Source organism: Heterocephalus glaber, unplaced genomic scaffold (assembly GCF_053883595.1).
Source record: "Heterocephalus glaber isolate CG9 unplaced genomic scaffold, H.glaber_assembly_v1.0 deba00001472, whole genome shotgun sequence".
NCBI classification, from domain to species: domain Eukaryota; kingdom Metazoa; phylum Chordata; class Mammalia; order Rodentia; family Bathyergidae; genus Heterocephalus; species Heterocephalus glaber.
In genome coordinates, this window is record NW_028258315.1 from 98,253,943 (window position 1) to 98,273,997 (window position 20,055).

At 52.8% G+C, this 20,055-nt stretch overlaps 1 protein-coding gene across 7 annotated transcripts in view; it reads right to left on the reverse strand.

Moving 5' to 3' along the window:
* Positions 1-20,055, reverse strand: part of Prickle2 (prickle planar cell polarity protein 2) — a 287,253-nt gene that overhangs the window by 77,264 nt on the left and 189,934 nt on the right. The window contains exon 1 of one of the 7 annotated variants that reach the window (XM_004871602.4): positions 15,922-17,100. The exons of 5 other annotated variants lie outside the window; for them this stretch is intronic. Coding sequence is in view for 1 of the 2 variants with exons in the window: in XM_087181638.1 (XP_087037764.1) it covers positions 15,246-15,352 (107 nt within the window). In the remaining variant the exon portion in view is untranslated. Of the gene's footprint in view, positions 1-15,245; positions 15,887-15,921; positions 17,101-20,055 lie in introns of those variants that run through there. One more of the 7 variants, XM_087181638.1, reaches the window with a different exon arrangement.

Sequence of the window (20,055 nt, forward strand, 5' to 3'; positions counted from 1 at the left end):
CCACCAAGCCATGGACTATCGAGGGTGAGCAGGACCCAGAGGCGGCACTCTCCCCAGCGTGCCAGCGGGCCGTCACTCAGTGGGTTCTGCAGTAGGGCCCAGGAGACTGGGGTCTCAGCAGCCCTGAGCCATGCAGTTTCCCAGCCACCACAGGGGCTCAGTGTTAACCCCGCCCACCCGAGGCGTCTGCAGCTCCCACATCACCCAGGCCGCCTGTCACTCAGCAGGGCACCTTCCAAGGCATGTGTGCAGAGAGGTGCTGGGGACAGGCAAGACCACACGGGCCACCAGGACAGAGTCTCTCCTCTCCTCCTGCTTCCCACCTCCCTGGGGCTATGGCTCCTCAGTCCTACGTCTGCAGCCAGACCACATTCAGGCTGTGTTCACACACAGGGCCAAGGGATGGGACACCTAGAAGGCGGCTGAGTCCTAGCACAAACTAAGTGGCTGAACAGGCTCGCTCAGCATGGAAGCTCTCCAGGCAGCTAGTGTCCTACACGTGTGGGATGCGAACTCTGGTTAAGACAAGGGGCTAACATAACCCAGGTCCTCCAGGCGCTTTCCTTAACAACAGATGGGTCCCACACATCTGAATTCTTCCACGGGCCCAGCTTGCTACAGGCAAAAGAATAGCTCTTTTGATTTGTAACGATAAAGAGGAAAAGGGACAACATTTTCCTCCTCTTTTATACTTATCATGATTTAAAAGTACCGCTTCCTTATCCTTAAAAAAAGAGGCAACAGAAAATTGATATACAAAATAATCAGGAATTATAAGATAAGCAAGGAGAAGGAAAAAATTTCACAACACTCACTGTCGCAAAGATAATCACTTCTAAACAGAAACAGCTGCTGTTCCCTTTCCCCTTAGCGCTAAGAAACTGCAGACCAGACTCCACCTACGTGTTCCCCACCACCGAGAGCCAGCGGACAAGACTCTGGTCCAGAATGGCCAAGCAAGAGCCAGACCCCCTCCAGCAAATGGATGTACATTAGTCATCCAGATAAATGGGTTTGCTCTGATCTAGCACACTGTGGCAGGACCAAGAATTTACCGAAGGGAGTTACATATATGCCTGTGGGTATCACAGAGTTAAAAGATAAGAAACATCTGAAAACCAGATTTTAAGAGCTATCAACTTTCCATTTTCTGTGAAGTGGAGAGAGATGAGGCATATATAATTGAACACCACGAGCGCAAGGACCCAAGTTGGATCCCCGGTACGAAAACAAAAAAAGAAAACCACAGAGACTTGGCGCTGGATGGTGTCTTTGCATATCGGCCACATATCAGCAGCATGATATTCGCACCACTTCAGAGCTCCTAGCGGGTCTGCCCAGGAGAGGCTGTGCAGCGGCTGGGGGCTGGGGGGCTCGCTTGCTCAAGCTGCTCTGCTGCCCCACTGCCCGCTTCCAAGGAGAGCACCCACTGGTCACCTGTGACAAAGCCCCTCCTAAAATACACCGAACATTCTTTTTTGAGTTGATTGGCCTCTGGTGACACTTTTCCCACTGCTCAGGAAGGAATCAAGTATTTGGGGTGCAGAGAGTTTTACTGGGCTGCAGGACACCTAAGAAGTAGGCAAATAGAAGACAGCGGTCATGTTTGCCAAAGCCCTGCCTTCTGAGCTCAGTTGAGAGGTGGGAACAGGAGCAAGGACTGCTGGCCCAGACTCTGCTGAGGCCTCCCTGCCCTGAGCGAGTCAGGGCAGAAGGTGAGCTTCACAGGAACCTCAGCTGCTCCCTCCACAGGCTCTTGGGGCAATCAGCCTCTGACCCCACAGAGCACTTCGGCTCCTCCAGGAGGCTCATGAAGCACCTGGGGAGGATCTGCCTGTGAGCACGGCAGGGCCTGGCTGAAGTGAGTGAGGATGCCCTTGGAGGGGCAGGTCCCCCTGTGAGCTGCAGGGTCCTACTTCGTCTGGGGGACGGGGGTGAGGGTGAATTCATGGCTAGGCTCTATAGCAAAATAATGGTTTTTATAGCAAATTTATAATAGTCATACTATTTCACATAGTCTAGCTCATTCATCACACTCAGCAGTCCAGTAAAGCTGGCATTTTATCCATTTCACAGACATAAAAATTTAGGTTTAAATTCTTATGTGACTTGACCAAAGTTACATAGATTAAAACCTGTGTTGTTCGACTCCAAGACCATTGTCTATTACCCTGTTTTTGGAAGAGTGGTCCAATGTTCTTTCCTTCCTCCTATCCATCCATCTACCCACCTGTCCATCTGTCTTTCCATCCATCCATCCATCTACCACAAATCCATCCACCATCCATCCATCATCCATATCCATCCATCCATCATCCATCATCCATCCATCCATCCATCCACCATCCATCCACCTATCCAACCAACCAAATAGTCATCGACAGAATAATCAGTTGTGTGCTGGACCCTGTACTAAGATGCTGGACATAGAATAATTAAACTAGACGATCTCCCTACCCCCGTGGAGCTTGCAGCCAAGTGAGGAAGCCAGATAACAGTCATGGAAACAGAGATGAGGTCGCCCCATATAGGCTGAGGTAAGTAGTTTTATAACGACACTAAGGAGGGGTCAGGACAGTCAGCCCCAAGGAAGGAACATTTGAGTTGCAATCAGAAGCTGACTGTCAGGCAGCTGGGAGAAATAGGATGGCAAGAGCACTCCCCAGGAGAGGGAAAGGTACTCAAGGCCCCAAGGGGAAAGGGACTCCCTAGTCATTTTCAAGAGCCACTAGTGTGGCTTTCCTCCACCCCAGCACTGTCTATGTTGGTTGATCACAGTGGCCAAACTGGCTAAGCCACTGTGTGTCCCAAAGCCCAAGCAGAGATGTGAAACTTGGGGACGTTGCCATCACAGTGGGCGTAGGAAAGTTCCTCCCTTCTCCCCAACTCGAGTCTCCTCGGAATTCCTGTATCTCCCGTCCAGATACTCAGACGCCAGCATATCCTGTTATTTGCAGCCATTCTGGCTCCTTCCCTCGCTCCCCCAGTCACAATACTTTGTTTATCCCCTGCTGGCAAACGCTCAGTCTGAAGGACCCAGGCATGAACCCTGACACTCGTCATGTCTGGAAACGAGATTGCTATCTCTGTGAGAAAGGAAAAAAGGTTTCTTAATAGACACAGAAGCTGAAGGGCGGCGACCGTGACAGGCCCAGCTGGGTAGAGGCTGCAGTGAGCTGAGTGCTGGCACCACACGGGCCGGTCCTGCCCCGCTCCCTCCCGGCTGCTGGCTCTGGAGCTCTGGCCATCTGCACGGGAGAGGCTCCTGTCCCAGGGCTGCAGGTGGTGCAGGGGACTCTCAGTGGCTGCTCTTCCCTTTCCTCAGTGTGCCAACTGCACAGGGCCCTACAGCAGATACTTCATTTATCTTGTAATTTTCAAGCAGTGGAAACACATTCCCTTTTACAAATAAACTTCCTGGATGACTGCTCAGAAACACACATTTTAAAGCTTTCTTACCGCACCTTTATTTGCAGGTACAAAGCACGAGTGAGGGGCAGGCTTAGACTGGATTCCCCGGAATGGGACCCTCACGGCTGTCTGAAGGAGGATGTGGGAGGCGACTCCACGGAGAGAAGTGAAGGGGAGAAGGGCGGCAAGTCCACAGCTTTGGGCAACGAGGAGGGACCTTGGAAGAGAGTGCCCAATAGTCCCCAGATGTGGCGCACTCGAGAATCAGGAAGGTGGAGTCCTCACCTACCAACTCCTTGGGGTCACTGGCTGAAGGCCACTTTGAGGCCCTTGATCCAACCAAACACAAGCTAAGCAGGCTCCAGCAGAAAGGTGCAGCTGCCACTGCAGTGAGAACACAGGTCAGAGTGTGGGGCAACTGTGAGTGCCCGAGGGACCCGGAACACGTCAAACGCTGGTGGCATTTCTTACACAATGATCCACTGAGCATCACTTCACACCACGGGCTGTGGTAGGTGTGGTGAACAGTGAGCAGTCCCTGTCTGATCTGAACACAAAGATGAAGCCACGAGGAATGAGGCCATAAATTTCAAAGCAGAGAGAACTCCTGGGGACACTGAAGAGCATGGCCCTATTCTGAGGTGACAGATGCTGAAGTCTAGACAGAAGCAGGGTGATGTTTGCAGCTGATCTTCAGAAGGCTCCCCAGTAATACCAGATGACAGGGAGGGAACCCGTGGGAAGCTGGACCGTCCTGCTGAGCAGGAGGTTCCTAGGCACGCAGAGAAGGAAGGAATAGTCCTGGCAGGTGAATAAAGCCAAGGAGGTGGATAGAACAGGGTGCCATCAAGACAGCTGACAAGATGGCACTGCTGAACTCTGTGAGTCCAGGAGGAGTTTGGGTTGTATGCAAATGTGTTCACAAGCCGGCGAGGAAGCTGCCTACCAAGCACACAGATAGCTAATTCAGCATCGTGATGAGCAGACACAGTGAGCCCTCAGAGAAGAGCTTGGCCGCTGATGGTGTCTCCATGGCAACACTGCTGCCTGCGCCGCTGCGTCCCTGCACTGGGCCGCGGGCGTCAGAGAGACTCTGACTTCCTGCACCGAGAAGAGGAGGGGTACACAGCAGGGGTCCCCTTCTGGGAAAATTCCTCCACTGTCCACATGCGAACTGGGGCTTTACGGTGTGTGTGTTTCCTCCTCATGGAACTTGAGGCAGAGCAAGCTCTGAAAGCCCTTCCTTTGCAGATGAGTCGTGCAGGGTAGCAGCTCCTGAGGGAACAACTGCAAACTGAATTCCAATACTCCTTATCTCCAGAATGTGAGGCCTTTCTCTTCCATCCATCCCTGAAGGACTCATTCGGCCTCTACCTCTTTTGTGGAAGAGGCTGGCTAACCTCAGCCAAGACCCCAGGCACAGGAAATAATTCCACGAGTGCTTGAGGACATGCAGCGGGTCCGAAGGTCTCTGGTCCCAAGTGAGAGTGACCTGGAGTCACCAGGACTGAATAACAGAACACGTGAACACGCCTGGTACACAGTAAACCCGACCTGAACTGCTTAGGGAGAGAGGAAAAGAAGCAAACCAACAAAAACAGCCAGAGTTCCCGTTTTCTAAAAGCAGCCTGGACCCAACTGAGGCTCTGTAGCTGGGACAGAAAGCAGTGTGAGCAGCTCAGCTCAATAAGCCTTGTGCCTCTCCAGAGCGCTGGACTAAGCGAGGCGATCTGACCCTCACCTTACCAAAGGACGCTTCTCTGTGACCATGCTTCTGACTTTCCCCGGTCACACGCATGACCTTGCTTTGTACTTACGTACAGTAAAGCAGCGAGGTAAGATACTAAGCTGGTGACCCCTTGGGCTGGTCAGGTGCTCTGGAGCTTTCGGTCCACTGTGAATTGTCAGTGATCTCTTCAAGGCCAACCAGGAGAGCGGGGCTGTCCACAGAGGCGGACTGCGGCCAGTCCCAGGACTCCGTGCTGGACGTGCCCGGACTCCACGTCACCTTTCTCTGACCAGAGAACACAGTCACTGTGGTTCCACGTCTAGGGATGAGCGCCTCAACTTTTCTCTTCAAGACATTTTCTGACTACGTGTGGGGCTTTGCTGAGCACGTCCAATGCATCTTTCGTGTAGTCCTCAGACCTTGCGATGAGACGGGAATTGTGACCACCTTCATTTCATAGCTGGGACAATCAAGGCTTTCCGGAACTGACCCAAAGCCCTTCACCGAGCCCCGAATGCCTTTCCGAGGCCCTGCGGAATGACTGCGTGGGTCCCTTAATCCATGTAAAACAAGTTCCACTCTTCTCCCTGTTCACACAGAGGCCCCCAAATCACTGGCAAGTCCCAGGAAATTCTTGAGTGCTGCTCATTAATAACATTTTCAGTTTATATTAGGCCGTCTTTCATCCAGGAGAACTAGGCCAGCTCAGTACACAGAGACCCACAGAAACCCAGCCATCGCTGGTGTGGATCAGGGCCAGCTGGCACCAGCATCCCCCGGGGCTTGGCTGGTGGGGATTCTGGCACTGGTCACACCTCTGAAACTCGACAGGGGCCCTTTAGTATCTGTGCTGAGGGGCTCAAGGCAGAACCTTCCCAGGAACCTGTGTTCCTCTGTGGATGAGGTCACAGGCTGGGGGCGATCCCATGGGCTTGGGAAATAGGAGCCTCAAGGGCTTGGGTGTCTACCACATCCCGATGCTGGATGCAAAGCCCCACGGCAGGGAAAGAGATTACTTTCCAGGAGAGACCTGGCTCTGGTCAGGTCCAAGGCAAAAGACAAACAAAACCAAACCCAGGGTTTCCCAGGGACAGGCAAGATGCCGGCTCCCTTCTTCAGCTGGACCACGGAGACAGCTCTTGTGGTTTGTTCTCAGCCCCAGCCTGTTTCCTCATTCTGCAGCAGGGAGAGGAAGGAGGGAAGCACACGGAGAGGAAATAACTTTCTTGGTTTCATATTTATTGGGAAGAAGCCCTTGAAGGGCTGGACTCCCATGGCCTGTAGCGCTAAGGTTGTGAAAACATGGAAGAATGTGTGGTATCCAGATCCGGTGCGGTACTGATGGAGGAGGCCACCTCCTCGGGCCTGCCGGACACAGGGACGGCCACGCGCTTCCGGCACAGGCGAGCGAGGAGCAGCCCAGTGTGCGGGCACCCGGGTCGCCTCTCCTCTATATCCTGCCCACCTTCCCCAACTCGGCCAGCTCACTCCCGCCTCCTGCCTGTGGCGTCAGTGCAGGCCGCATCTTAGCCTCCTGCTCGCTCCCACTCCCGCCCTCCTAGAGTCTCGCTCCTGCTCGTCTGCTGTTAAAGACTCTGACATCACACTCCACTCTCCTGCTTGAAATCCTCCACTGGCTTCCCAGCGCAGTAAGGAGGAGGCCAAGCCGCGACACTGGCCCGGGAGACCCGGTGGGATCGGCCCAGCCCTCTGGCTTCCCCTTGCCCCACTCCCACCCTGCCTAACGTCCGGCCGCAGTGGTCCGTGCCTGTGCCCTGCGCCTCCGGGCAGGACTCTTTAGGGTCTCTGCAATGCCCGTTGTGCCTGGAACATCTTTCCCTCCGCTCCCCATGAGCTGGCCTGCTTTTCGTGATTCCTGTCATCACTCAAAGACATGAACCCTAAAATAAACAGCCTACCTCCTCTTTCACTCACTCTCCAGTCTATCATTTTAAATGTTTTTTCTCTTAACATTTGTCCCTATAGGAAATTATTTTACTCGTCGATGTCTCCCATATGTAAGGTAAGTTCCATGTAGTCAAGGACCTTATCTTGTATGTAGAATAAATACTGAGTCCCTAGTACCTAGTCCAAAATCTAGCTCATCAGTTCTCAACCAGTGAGCAGCAAGCTTTTTACTGGCATGCGCATGAATGTGGTCAATGTACGAATGTCATAATATTTCTGTATTTTTTACAAATAAAAATATATATTGCTACCATGAGGCTAAAATGTACAGTGTGATTCACCGAGAGGTGAGTGGTGTATCACCAAGATGTCAGAGGAAGACTGCCTTTGTTCCCAATTAACGAAGTACGCGAAAAGGGTAAGCTGAGAAGTATTACTTCTGAGAAGGTACTGCAACTTTAGCATAATTTAATTCTCATGGATACTGCAAAATGTTCAACATTTAAAAGGATGCGTTGGGAACAGTAAGACTAAAACCCACAGCCTAGTCCAAAGAAAATGTTCAAAAATTATTAAACTGTCTAATGAACAACAAGAAATGTCTCCGAGACAGAAGAAACAGGAGCTCGTGACCTTGGCATCTGAGATCATAGCCCTCGCTCCACTCATCCATAAAGTGGAAGAAAATCAGGTGATTCTCCTGCCAGCTCCACAGGGCTGAGCATCAGCTCCTGGGCAGTCATGCCACAAGTGCTGTATTTTCACAGGGCAGAAGAATATTCTTTTTATGCTTTACCTTAACCCCGGAAGTGTTTCTCTAGATGAATGTACGATAACACACTTCCTGGCCTGGCAGTGCTTAACTTTCTGGGTGACTCGATGCCTCCAAGAATCTAATGAGAGGTGGGATCCACTTCCTTAAACAATGAACACCAGCATATTCCCAGAAAATTATGGGCTTAATTTCAGAGAGGTCATCAGTCCCATCAGTCCTTTGGCACTTATGGATCCCAAGCTAAAAACGCCTGGTTTGTACAATCGGTTAAGTGCAAAAACCTCCTCTAGCATTTTAAACCATCCACAGGGCCTGTACTTCCAGCTGCTCAACTGTTATTTCTCGCTCTCTGCAACATTCTTTTAAAAATTCAAAATAGCACATGATATCATAGTTACATTTAGGGTGCTGCGTCTCAGCAATTTAGTGGTGCAGGACTGAAAGTGGCTGGAAAGCGGAAGGAAGGGCGAGTCCTCCGGTGCTGGGAGAGAAGGAAGGTGGGCCCAGGCTCCCTGTCAGTCCTGCCCACTTCTCCGCCTCCCAGGACCCTTCTGGCAAGAACTGAGCTGCTCTGGAGAGGAGGAGCACACGAAGCCCTGTGCTTCCCAATGAGGCAGGGCTCAGCGAGGCATCCAGGGCACAGGGCAGCGGGGTCACTGTGCTAGCGCCAGACAAGGACTCGAGTGTCGTCTGGTCTGACAGTGCCCCTGAGATGACCATGAACCCAAATGCAAGTCAGACTCAGGCAGCGATTGGAAGTGGGTGCGGGGTCCTGACGCGCGGGCTGGCGAAGACTTGGACCAGCTGAGGCCGTGCAGATGCTAAGCCAGGGGCAGGCGCCCCTCTGCCCTCCACCTAACCTCTGGCTGGCCTGCCCAGAGGCACCACGGAACACAGCCTCCGCATCACCAGTAATGGAAGTGGAAGGAGTCTTAGGAATGGTCATTATTGATCAGGACAACAGGATGTACTTCCCAGAGAAAGAAAGAAATATACTGAAACCTTAATTAACCAAAATTCAACTAACTACACTATCAGTAAGCCCACAGATCATCCACATTCAGGAGAAAAAATAAAATGGAGAGTATGCGGAAAATAGCATTTCCTTCCAGCGCACCCAGGAAGTGGGTAGATGTTCAATACATGTTTACCAGTCAGAAGTGAGAGACCACTTCCGGAGTAGCCAGGCGCAGATGGCAAGTAGGGAGGGTAAGTGTTGGGGGCCACCTCGGGTGGGTGGACGCAGGCGGCCTGGAGCACCGTGCTGAGGAGGATGCTGCAGCTGTGTGGGTGCAGGGCGTCAGCGAGGCATCCAGGGCACAGGGGCACTGGCGGTGAGGGCAGTGCCTGGGACGTGCCACGCCGGCTCTCCGTGTCAGACACGTCTAGGAGTAGGGGCCTAAAGGGGCACGTTCAGCAGGACTCCCGTCCCCACCGAGGAGAACTCCCGGTGTTCAGACAGGAGCTACTGGAGGTGCGGGGGGAAGTGGACTTCTTCAGTCCCCAGGTCACAGCCTGGTGCCGAGAGGGCCAAAATCAACTGCACCTGACACACAGTCAGCCCTGCCCTCCAGTCACAGCGCAGCCCTGGAATCACTTCTGGGGTGACCTCTCACAGGGCCCCCTGTCCTGAGCCCGCGGGGAGGCTCAGCTAGGTGAGCCCTGCTCTTCCTGTTAGGACAGGCTAGCAAGGACATGTCCAAATGTGCAAATCCAAGACTGAAATGCGTGGGGATTTGATTCCAAATAACCAAAAACTCAATTAAACAGATTTTTTTTGTAGTACAGGTACTGGGGATCAAATCCAGGGCCTTCCCACTAAACTACATCCCTAGCCCTTTTTATTTCTCACTTCGAGAAAAGGTCTCAGTTGCTAAATTGTTCCGGCTAGGCTTGAACTTGCAAATCTCCTGCCTCAGCCTCCTAGAGTGCTGGGATCACAGGCGTGTGCCACCATATCCAGCCTAAACAGAACTAGGTTCCCGTGCGCTATCCAAGACAACCAAGCAAGTACCTGTGCTCTGCAACACCTCAGGAAGTATTTGATTTTATATAAATTGGAACAATTATTTTTTTACTGGAAAACAATACAACTGTACCTGGGAAATACCGTCTTATAGTCTCGGGTACTTAAGGCACTGTAAGCATAGGCATCACATACCATGCAAGTGCACGCACGTGTGCAAACACACACACACACAGTTCCAGGATCCCTCAAATCTACTGTCCCTACGAATCGTGAAGAATCAGGTGGCATGAGTAACTCAAATCTCAGCGTGTGTGGTGTGGTACAAGTCATCCAACCTCTGTGCTCTGTCATCACAAAATGGAGAGGATAAGAGAACAGAGCCCACGAGACAGGAACTGATGGTGCACTACTGGCACACAGGTGGCCATCACTGAATATTAGCTGTTCATCTGGGTTACTCCACAGAGGGGCAAGCTGAGCCATGCAGCTGAGTGATTCCACGAGGTTTACTCAAATAAGGAAGGACATAATTCGGTCAGAACCCAGGGCTTCTGAATTGAGCTAGATTTTCTCTCCTGCGGAGCCCTCTGCGCCTGTTCAGTTAGAAGCGGGCAGCAGCAGGGAGCTTGCTGCATGTGGAGCTGCTCTCAGCCACGCAGTGATGGGAGGCCTGGTCCCGGTGCTCTGCAGGACACCCAGGTACAGAGCAAGGAGCCATGCCGGACAGCGTGACCCAGCCAGAGGCCAGACGTCCTTCAGGAAGCTGAGGTCATTCTGGGGACCTTTCTCATAGCCCAGCGCACACTCACCACACAGACAGGGTGGATCCTGGTGAAAACCTGACCTTTTCTCTCCTGTCAAGAGCAAGCAACAGTGCGTGTCGAAGCCCTTCCATGACAAGGCCAGAAAGAAACTTACACACCATCCGGCTCGGGAATCTCATGTTAGAGAAGACAGAACTGAGGCTCAGACAGGGGAAGCAGACGTTCGCTCAGCCCCTGATGCGCCCACAATGGAGCCAAGAGCACCAACTCTGGCCTCCATCCAGAAGCCGAGGCGGCCCCTTCGCCACCAGCGTAGGCCGTCGCAGTTCCTCAGGCTCGCTCCCATCCCATGAAGGGTTTCTTCCTGAGGCCGATGGGTTTCATTCCTCACCCCTGGGTCTCCCCGACATCCTGCCCACACTCACTCTTCCATCCCGAAAGCCACACTCAAAGCGGTAGGTTCCTTTCATGCCCGACAGATTCTCTTAGATATTTCCAATTTGCCAAAAGAACAATCAAAAATATTTCACACCAACAGCTAAATAATGAGGTGCTTTTCGAATGAGGGATCCATGGAGAAGATCTAGAAGGAAAATAGAAAGCATTCGCAGGAATATTACAATAAAACCTGTGAGGAGGGCTGCGGATTTAGCTTAATGGTTCCCCCGCCTGCCCTGCAAGCACAAGGTCCTGAGTTTAATCCCGGTACCAGGAAAAAAAAAAAAAAAAGTGTGAGAAGCCAAGGATGTTCTACGCAATTCAGGCTTTGGACTAGGATTATTTAGGGTTTGAAGCCCAGCTTTGCTTTTTACTGTCTGTGTAACCTGGAGCAACCTCTAGGCATCATGGTTTCTTAGCTGTTAGATGGGGTAGCAATGCCCAGCCGAAAGAGGGTGGCAGGAATCAGTAAGATGAGTTAAAGAAAGCCTGATCCATACAGGACAGCACACAGGGGCCCAGCCACTGACTGCTGTTTTTTCTACGCATCCACATAACCATGTACAGACACACAGACACCCCAAACACACACTGCCATATACACAACAGCTGATTCTGAGACCAGGGAGAGTTTCTCAGCTGAGCCCTGGAGCTTTCATGAACAAGCATCTTTATGGGCTCCCAAGCCATGAACGGATGCCAAGAAAAGAGCTGGAAAAATGGCACATGGCCCAGTTGAAATGAAATGCTCAGAATTTTCGTCCCAGTTACTCTTAACCCCAGATGGGGCCGGGTAATATTTAAAAGGTTTGCTTCTAAGGAGGCAAGGTGGGGAAGAAGGATGAGAGGTGCACGGCTCCCGAGGCGAGAGGTGGGGTGGGAGAGAGCTCCAACAGCCGTCTGGGTGGGGCTGCGCTGTCAAAGGCCCAGAGTGAGTTTATCTCTCCCCACACCCGAGAGAAGAGCCCAGGATGGTCCGCACAGGACAGCTCAAATGCGGGCAGCGGGCAGAGGGGGGGACCAGGAGCTGCCTATATTCCTCCAACCCACAGGTTCGCTCTGCTGTTTGGAGTGAGCACGACCTGGTGACACTGACTCAAATGAGGCCACCTCTGATTTCCTTCCTGCGGCCACTTCCAACCAGTGACGTCTCAGGGCTCTGTCCCTAGGGCGCTGTTCTCCAGCTCTCATTCAGCTCTCATATTGGAGTCTTCCGTTTAGCCAACTTGAGTCTCACAGACTGCAGAGCCAGGCCTGTGCTGGGTGCCCCTCCGCACCCACCGGGAAGGCAGGCTTACACCGGACTTGAACCCGCACTCCTCTTAACAAATGCGCTTTAGAAATGGCCAGTGGCTCTAGCAGGAAACACATCACAAGGAGAGTTTAGGATTTAAAATGGCTTCAGTGTGATTTTATAAGACAGATGGGGAGAGGCATTTTTAGCTAAGGAGAGCAGAGGCCTCGTCTTCCAAAGGGAACTTCCAGCTTTGCACTGGCATGGGGACGGGTGACCTGCTCTGGTGCTCCGCCCCCCGCCCCCTGCCCCCTGCTGGGGACTGAACCCAGGGCCTCCTGCAGGCCAGAGCCATACCGCAGCCCAGCCCCGCAGCCTTGCTTTCCCCTCCCTTTGCCTTGTTCCCAGGGAAGTAGCAGAACAAGCCAGCCCCCAGTTTTCAAGCTCCAGATAATGAACTGCTCAAACAATAGACCAAAGAGAAAAGAAAACCAGGTCTCCAAATTCAATTCAGTCAGTCTCTGATAAAGATTCTCTCCCCTGCTTGACTGAAACACACGCACACATGTGACACCAGACACTTTCATGTAAAATGTTTACAGGATGGGACACAAGCAAGGTGGCAGGTGGCAGTCAAAATGCATCATCAGGCAGGAGAGGGACCTTGCCAAAGCACAAGCACACTCCTGAGCAGCTTGGCTCATAGCAGCCCATGGTCACAGTCACCAAGAGTTCCCTGATGACTTACGCGCACACAATTGCAGAGAGAAGGCACAGAGAAAGTCCTCACCCAACGTCACCTGGAACTCCTACCTAAGGGACAGAGCATGGGACTCTTGCGTGCCTGAAGACAGCAGGAGAGAGAGGCCTGGGCCTGGGAGCTTCTGATCAAAGAGGCTCTGTGCGTGGGGAGAGCCCGTTCAGTCTCCGGGCACAGGGATCCAGGTCACCGAGAGCAGCTCCGGGAACCACTGTCACCAGCTGTGTCACTGAGGTTCGTTATTTTGTCTCCTCAGCCTTCAGTTCTTCTGACAAATGAATATTAAAGCTATTGTCCCCCTGTTGTTCACAGGTTGCAATTAAGTGGGAAACTCAAAAGTCACCGGCACCAGAGGGAAATGAAGTGCTCCTCCTGTGAGCACCAGGAACAGGGCAGGCACTTAGCCACCTGCTGCACACACCCTCCTACGCTCAGGGTCACTCTCAACACTCACGTGCAGAAGCCAGAGCTCAGAGAGGCTGGGCGGCTCTCCCAGGGGCGCATCTGCCAAGCCGGAGGCAGTGCAGGTGGGCTCCCCTCCAGCACAAGCAAGATTCTCCATGCAAAACACAACTCTACTGCGATCAGCCGCAGTGAGGTGTTATCAGCCCCCAAGTCTGAGTTTCCTGAGAACGAACTGCTTGCCAGACTCCTCTGACTCCTTAATTCACTTTTGTCTTAAAAACCCCTGCACTGGAGAACCATTTCTCCCAAACTCAAAAGACAGATGCTGGGAGGACAGGGAAGCAGCGCCCCGCTGTGCATGGCAGGAAGAGGAGCGCAGGTCTGGCAAAGATGGGTCACGGCCGCGGACATAAAACAAAGCCAGAGAGGGTGCTCACGGCCAGGACGGCAGGGGAGGCAGATTCCTTGCCCTTAAAAGCCAATGCCAAAAGGGAAGCCACCCAGGTGGTGGCACAAATCCAGCCTTGGAACTTCAGAGGAGCCACCCAGTAGGGAAAGCATATATTCAGTGGCCTCCCTGGATGGCAAAGTAAATGGTAAGTGTCTGCCCTGAAAAGACAGAAGGAAAGAAAGGACTGCCTGTCACATGCAGAGCAGGAAGAGAAATCCAGGAACACACTATTCTAATTTGGATCCCGCAGCTTTCTCCATGTGACTTGTCAGCCGACAAGACAGGAGGCCTTCTTTCGGGGTGCTGAGCCTCACCTGACTCCATTTCATCATCCAGCCACGTTCATGTCTGCAGAACACGGTGGTTCTGGATCCTATACTTCATTCTGTGAAGCCTGTCACTTCAGGGGAGCGTTGCTCTGAGAGGGAGGTGACCCGGAGACAGCCCTCTATGCCGGCACAGCCTCTCGGCAGGCCAGCCCATGAGAACACTGCTTTTCCAAGGTACTGCTTCATGTTCAGCAACACCACAGACAATGACGGTGACAAAAAAGAAACAGGGCCCATGCCAACAATGCCGACAGATAACACTTCCCAGGCCTTTGCTGTGTGGTCGCACCTGGTCATCTCCTGTTCAGCTCATCAAATGCCCACACTGACCACCCTGCCCACAGGTCCCGGTACAGACAGGAATCCACCCTCAGAGATGTAGCTTTGTGCAGCTTCGGCTCGTGGAGTCTGAGCCCTGGAAAAACACTGTCTCCTCTGACTCCCCTGTCCTGAAGCCTCCATGGGCCTCACCCTTCCTGTGCCTCTAACCTGTCCCCCACGCTGCATGGGCCTCTACAAACAGGTCATTTCACACGTGCTCTTTCACCATTTCTGATGCCCATGGCACTACGCACTCAATGCCCGATGGAGCTGATGTGTTTTAATTTTCACGTTAAAAAAAGAATCCCCAAGGGGAAAGGGCATTTGATGGAAAGGCAAAACCTTTATAAGCACTCAAGGAGGCATTAAAATCCAAATTTCCAGAACATGGTAATTCTGTCACAGTTGTGACTCACTGGAGCCCAGGGACCATTACCCCAACCCCCCAATCTGAGAAAACCACGGCAGGCAGTCGGCCTTCGGGGGCCAAGGGGAGAGCAGCCAGCGTGGCCTCTAGCAAGGAAGCCGGGCTGCCCCATTTACAGGCACAGCAGCCGCAGGCATGGCAGTTCCCGTCTGCAAACATGCGGCACAGGGGAGGCCTCCCGACTGTGTCCTGGACACACGCACACTGGAAGCAGAACTCTTTCTGTACCCGGTTATGCCGGAGCCACGATGGACAGGTGAGAGGCATGGAATCCACCACAGAGCATTTGCTCCTGACTGGCTCGGCCCTGGCCAGATGACTTACAGTTCACAGAGGTCCTCCTGGGGCCCAGCATAGGCCAAGGTGGCACAGCAAAGAGCAACAGAGTGAAAAGCAAGACCTCCATGGCAGACTGGTAATGCCACGATCATTTCTGGGAGACCCTAATCTATGAAAACTCCATCAGAAAGCCCAGGGTAGAATAGACCAGATGACGTGTTTCAGAGGCTACGCAGGCAGATTCTGAGGCGCACCACTTCTCACCGCAAGCACTGGCTAAAATTAAACCTGAATAACATGAGAGCCATTTCTTCCTGGGAAGTCTCAGCTGAGCACTGCTGCCTGGCGCTTCCGATGTTCCTGACATCATGTGCTGAGTCGAGAGGGTTCATCAACACTGCCAGGTGTTTGGGTTTTTAACCCTCTCCCCCATTATTATCATTATCATTATTATTATTATTAAGAAAGGTGCACTTTTAAGTAAATCTTACTTCATAAGCACCAAGATTTACGCATTTCTTTGGGACATCTTATTCCGTGACATTTCAGTTTGGAATCCAACTTTCCAGTAAGCAAAAGGAAGGCGAAAGGGGCTAGACCACCAGAAACACCACCTGCCCAGAAAACATCCCCCTCTCTCCCCAGACCCTACATGTTTTCTCATCTTCTCTAGAAAATGCATTGCCATTCAATTTGCGAATCGAAGCCAGTTTCTACCCACCTCCAGCGAAGATGGAGATGCCGGGTTTCCGAGGAAGCATCCCCCAGGCCCTGGAGCTTGTCAGTTGCCCCCGTTCACTTTCTCCCTGGGTCTGGTTTCTAAGAACGCCAGCAGGACCTCAGGCAACCGACGCATCTTCTCTCCTGATGCCTTTGCAAATCTGAGCCCTCCTGACGGCAGCAGCAGCTCAAGCCCAGGCAGCTCCGCACTTCGTCACCACTGCCGGTCCAGATCCGGCTGGGCACCCGGGAGCCCAGGACAGCGTGACTTCTGCCCTTCTCCTGCGTCCGCCAGAGCTCTGCGGCCACCTTCTGGAGAACCCTGATTTCCTCTGAACTCTCCTCGTCACTACGGTCTAAAGGAAGTCAGACCCGGCCTCAGCGTCACCACCCAGTCCTGAGCCAGACCGGGAAGACCAGTGAGCTGGGCGCACAGTCCAAGCCACCGAGCCAGGAAACGTGCGGCTCGGCCAAAAATAATAATAATCGTCGGCGGCAGCGGAGCGGCTGGTGGTGCCAGAGAAGTCGCTGTTGCAGTGCCTGCATCCTCCGCATGCTAATAAGGCCGTGATGTCAGCAAGTCAGTCACCGCATCTGGACGGCCCACCTCACGGCCGGCTCAGATTTATTTACATGTAAATTAGCCTCGCCTTCCAAATCAGTAAGCCCCAAGCCAGGGAGAGGGGAGAAAGCCTTCCGGAGGCAGAGGTGCAGCTATGCAGCCTCGGAGAGTGCAGAAGAAATCCCGAATCAGAAGAGAAGCTTTTTCCAAAACGGCTCTGGTGTACCAGGGCTCAGAGCTGGGCACACTCGTCGACCTGAGCGCGTCTCAGATTCCATGCCGTGCAGAGGCGGCGCATTCAGAGTCAAAAGCCACACTGAGCCTTCAAGTGCTGCACTTCATTTTCCCTCCCTTCCCTCTAACTTTCATGTCGAGCCATCCTTTATCTGTCGGCCTGGGACTGTGATACCTTTGAATTGTGGTGTGCTCTGGAATAAAACACACTGATGCTTCCCTCACCAGCTAGGACGGAGAATTAGGCCCTTCCCTCTCACCTGAGTCCAGAGCGAGCAGCTCAGGGAGAAACCTGCCCAGCAGAATCTGAGGACGCTTAGGCCCTCAGGGAGCTCTGACTCCGCACCCTCATTTGTCAGGTGGGAGACCAGAGGCTGGAGGGAAAAGAACTCCTCCAAGGCCACACTGGGACTCCAGAATCCAAGGACCAACAACCAGAGCTTCCTTCACCCCTCTGGGGCTGGAATCTCCATTTTCTGTGCCACAAAGAGGCCTATTCCAGGATTTAGGAAGAGAGAACTAAATAGAGTTGGAGAGCTCTGGGTTGGAATCCCAGCTTTACTTCTCGCTAGCAAAGTGACTTCAGTCAAGTGACTTAACTTAGGGGTCTTCAGTGGCCCTGCCTGAGCCAATCACTCAGGATGTAAGTATTTAAAAGCTTAGACTCCGGGTTACAGGGTTCTAGGGTCTGGGTGTTGCTCTGCTCCCTCCCACTGCTGTGTACTAAGACTGTGCCAGAGAAAGTGCAAATATCCAGTAGAACTATGGTGCAGATTCACATAACGTCACACACATGTAAGAGTTGTTTCTGATATTTTGCATGAAGTCAGAAAAATTCGCTGAGGCGTTCTGTCCGCTAGGATGGCCACTGGTTCTCTCCTGTGAGTATTTCTCAGTCATCTTCCACTACTAACATAAATCCCTCTTCCCTGTTGCCTGTCTCTTAAACCAGGGGAAGCAGCTTGGGCCCGAGGTGGTGCCTGGGTGGGGGGAAGCGCCAGTCACAGGGGAGGTGGCAGGGACTGAGGAGGGGCTGGAAGGCCAAGAGCGGCTCTGGACAAAGCAGCCAGCCAGTGCCTTGCCCGCCCGCCCTCCTGAGAGCCCACTCTGAGGAGAAGCTCTGCCCGTTCAGCTGGAGCGCCTGAAGCTTCAAATGAGTTTCTTTGTTGGATGTGGAGAAGTTAAATTATGTCTTTTGTTATATGTAATTATATTAATAATGCTTAATAATTTCTTTCAGAATGCTTCTCTCCGGTTCAGAGAAGACTTTTCATGGAGAGAATCGTGGAACCCAGAATCACTTTTCACCAAGAGAAATGGAACGAGAGTGAATGAGTCACCCCCTGCCTTAGGTCTCTGTCACACGGAACCCCCAATCCCCGCAGCCTTCAAACAGCCAGTTAATAAACCGAACAGTTTGGGGCCACCAATGAGCAAGAGCAAACGGTGACCTTCTACCCTAGTGTGGCGTGCCACATCACTCCGACTTCCTGTGCCCCAGTTTTGTATCTGAAGATGGGGACCTACTCTCCGGTCTACTCAGCAGTGGATCATACGAGATTATGCAAAGCCATTCACGAGCGATTGATAATGAAGCACTGGACAGGAAAGCTGGAGCGTGGGAAGTGACAGGAGATTCATCTTCACCTGGAACAGATCTGACGCACAACCGCCAGCTTCACAGCATGAACAGTGCACTGGGGTCTGGGTGGCTGGTCAGGCACATGCTGGCTGTGTATGACCTGGGGCCCAAGCATCTCACCCGTAACACAGAGCTTATGGCTTCTATCAGATGCCCCCAGAGCCTCTGCACTCAGGCTTTTGGAAGGAGATTGCATGAGGGGGCTCAGAGCTGACTGCTGTCAGCAGGTGAGGTCTGGTCAGAAGACGGGGTTTCTGGGGTGTGGGCTGCAAGAGCCCATCCCCCTTCCCAGCTCCTCTTGGGCTCTGCTTCCGGCCCACCACACCCTAAGCAGCTCTCCTCCGCATGCTGTTCTGCCCTGCACCCAGCCCGCTACGGACTGAACTGAGCCACAATAAACCTTCCTCCCTCAAACTGCAGGTATGGGTATTTTGTCCCAGCTATGAGGACAACGACTATGACCCAGGGAATACTAACAGTTTGGGGCTCACAGGGTCTTTGGGCAGAGTCAAACGTGAGGCCTTTAGAACAGAACCTAGCACACAGTAAACAATAAATGTTTGCTATTGGTGGAAGAAATGATACTTCCACCAGTCGCTTCAGCACTACTCAGTTCAAAAGGTGGCAGGAAGTGGGTAAAGAGAAGACTGCAAGACCATCCCTTCTACCAGGGCACAACACCAAGCTCTGGCTGACGTGGGAGAGCCGCTGTGCGCCCTTTTCTAGATGGCACAACACACTGCACAACTGCCATGAAACTAGGAACGGAAGCAGGAAAACAACCGAGAGGCACTGGGGGCCTGCCTCTGACAGTGTCCCCAGGGCAGGACGACTGCCAGTGCTCCTTGACTTGCAGTGGGGTGACATCCCAATAGACTGTCACCAACTGAAAACACCACGAGGCTGCAGATCGCTCTGACAGACATGCTTAGCAACACTGTGGGTCCTGTGATGATGGCAACTGGGGTGGCTGCTCGCTGCTGCTGCTCATCACAGAGAGGATCAGACTGTGCCTCACCAACCTGGGAGAACCTCAGAATTCTACATGTGGTTTCTGCTGAAGGCATGTGGCTTTCACGGCACTGCAAAGGTGAAAGCCATACTGAATCCACTTTAAGTCAGGACTGGGGTGCACGGATGCATCCTCTCTCCATGCATCCACTCCCTCAGCAGATGGGCTCCCACGGATCGTCAGCCTCTGTGGTAGGCCTGGGAGGCATGGTGATCTGTGACGGTTTATATCTAGATGTCCTCATGCGCTCGCAGCAGGGACGCTCGGGAGGTGCCCGGATCACGGGTGTGTGGCACTGGATCAGTCCACTGATGGGTTTACAGCTGGGCGTGATGTGGAGAGCTGAGGCCCAGTGGAAGAGCTCTTTCCCCTCTGCCAGGCCGCCCTGCTTGGGAGCAGCCAACTATGGACTGGAACCCCTCAGACTGTGAGCCAAATAAACCTCTCTCCTTCAACCAGTGGGTGTCAGGTATTTTGGCCCAGAAACGAGAAAGTAAAAAGACAATGACCAAGACAGACACAGGTCCAGCTTTAAAAGAGTTTGGCATGGCGGAAGAAGACAGTGATGGAATCGGAGTGGGACGTGATGTGCATCACGACAGCGTGAAAGCCTGAGAGGTCTAACTGCAGCTGGGAGGCCTGCTGTGGAAGGAGGTGGGGCATCTGGATGGCACGCCTGCACAGA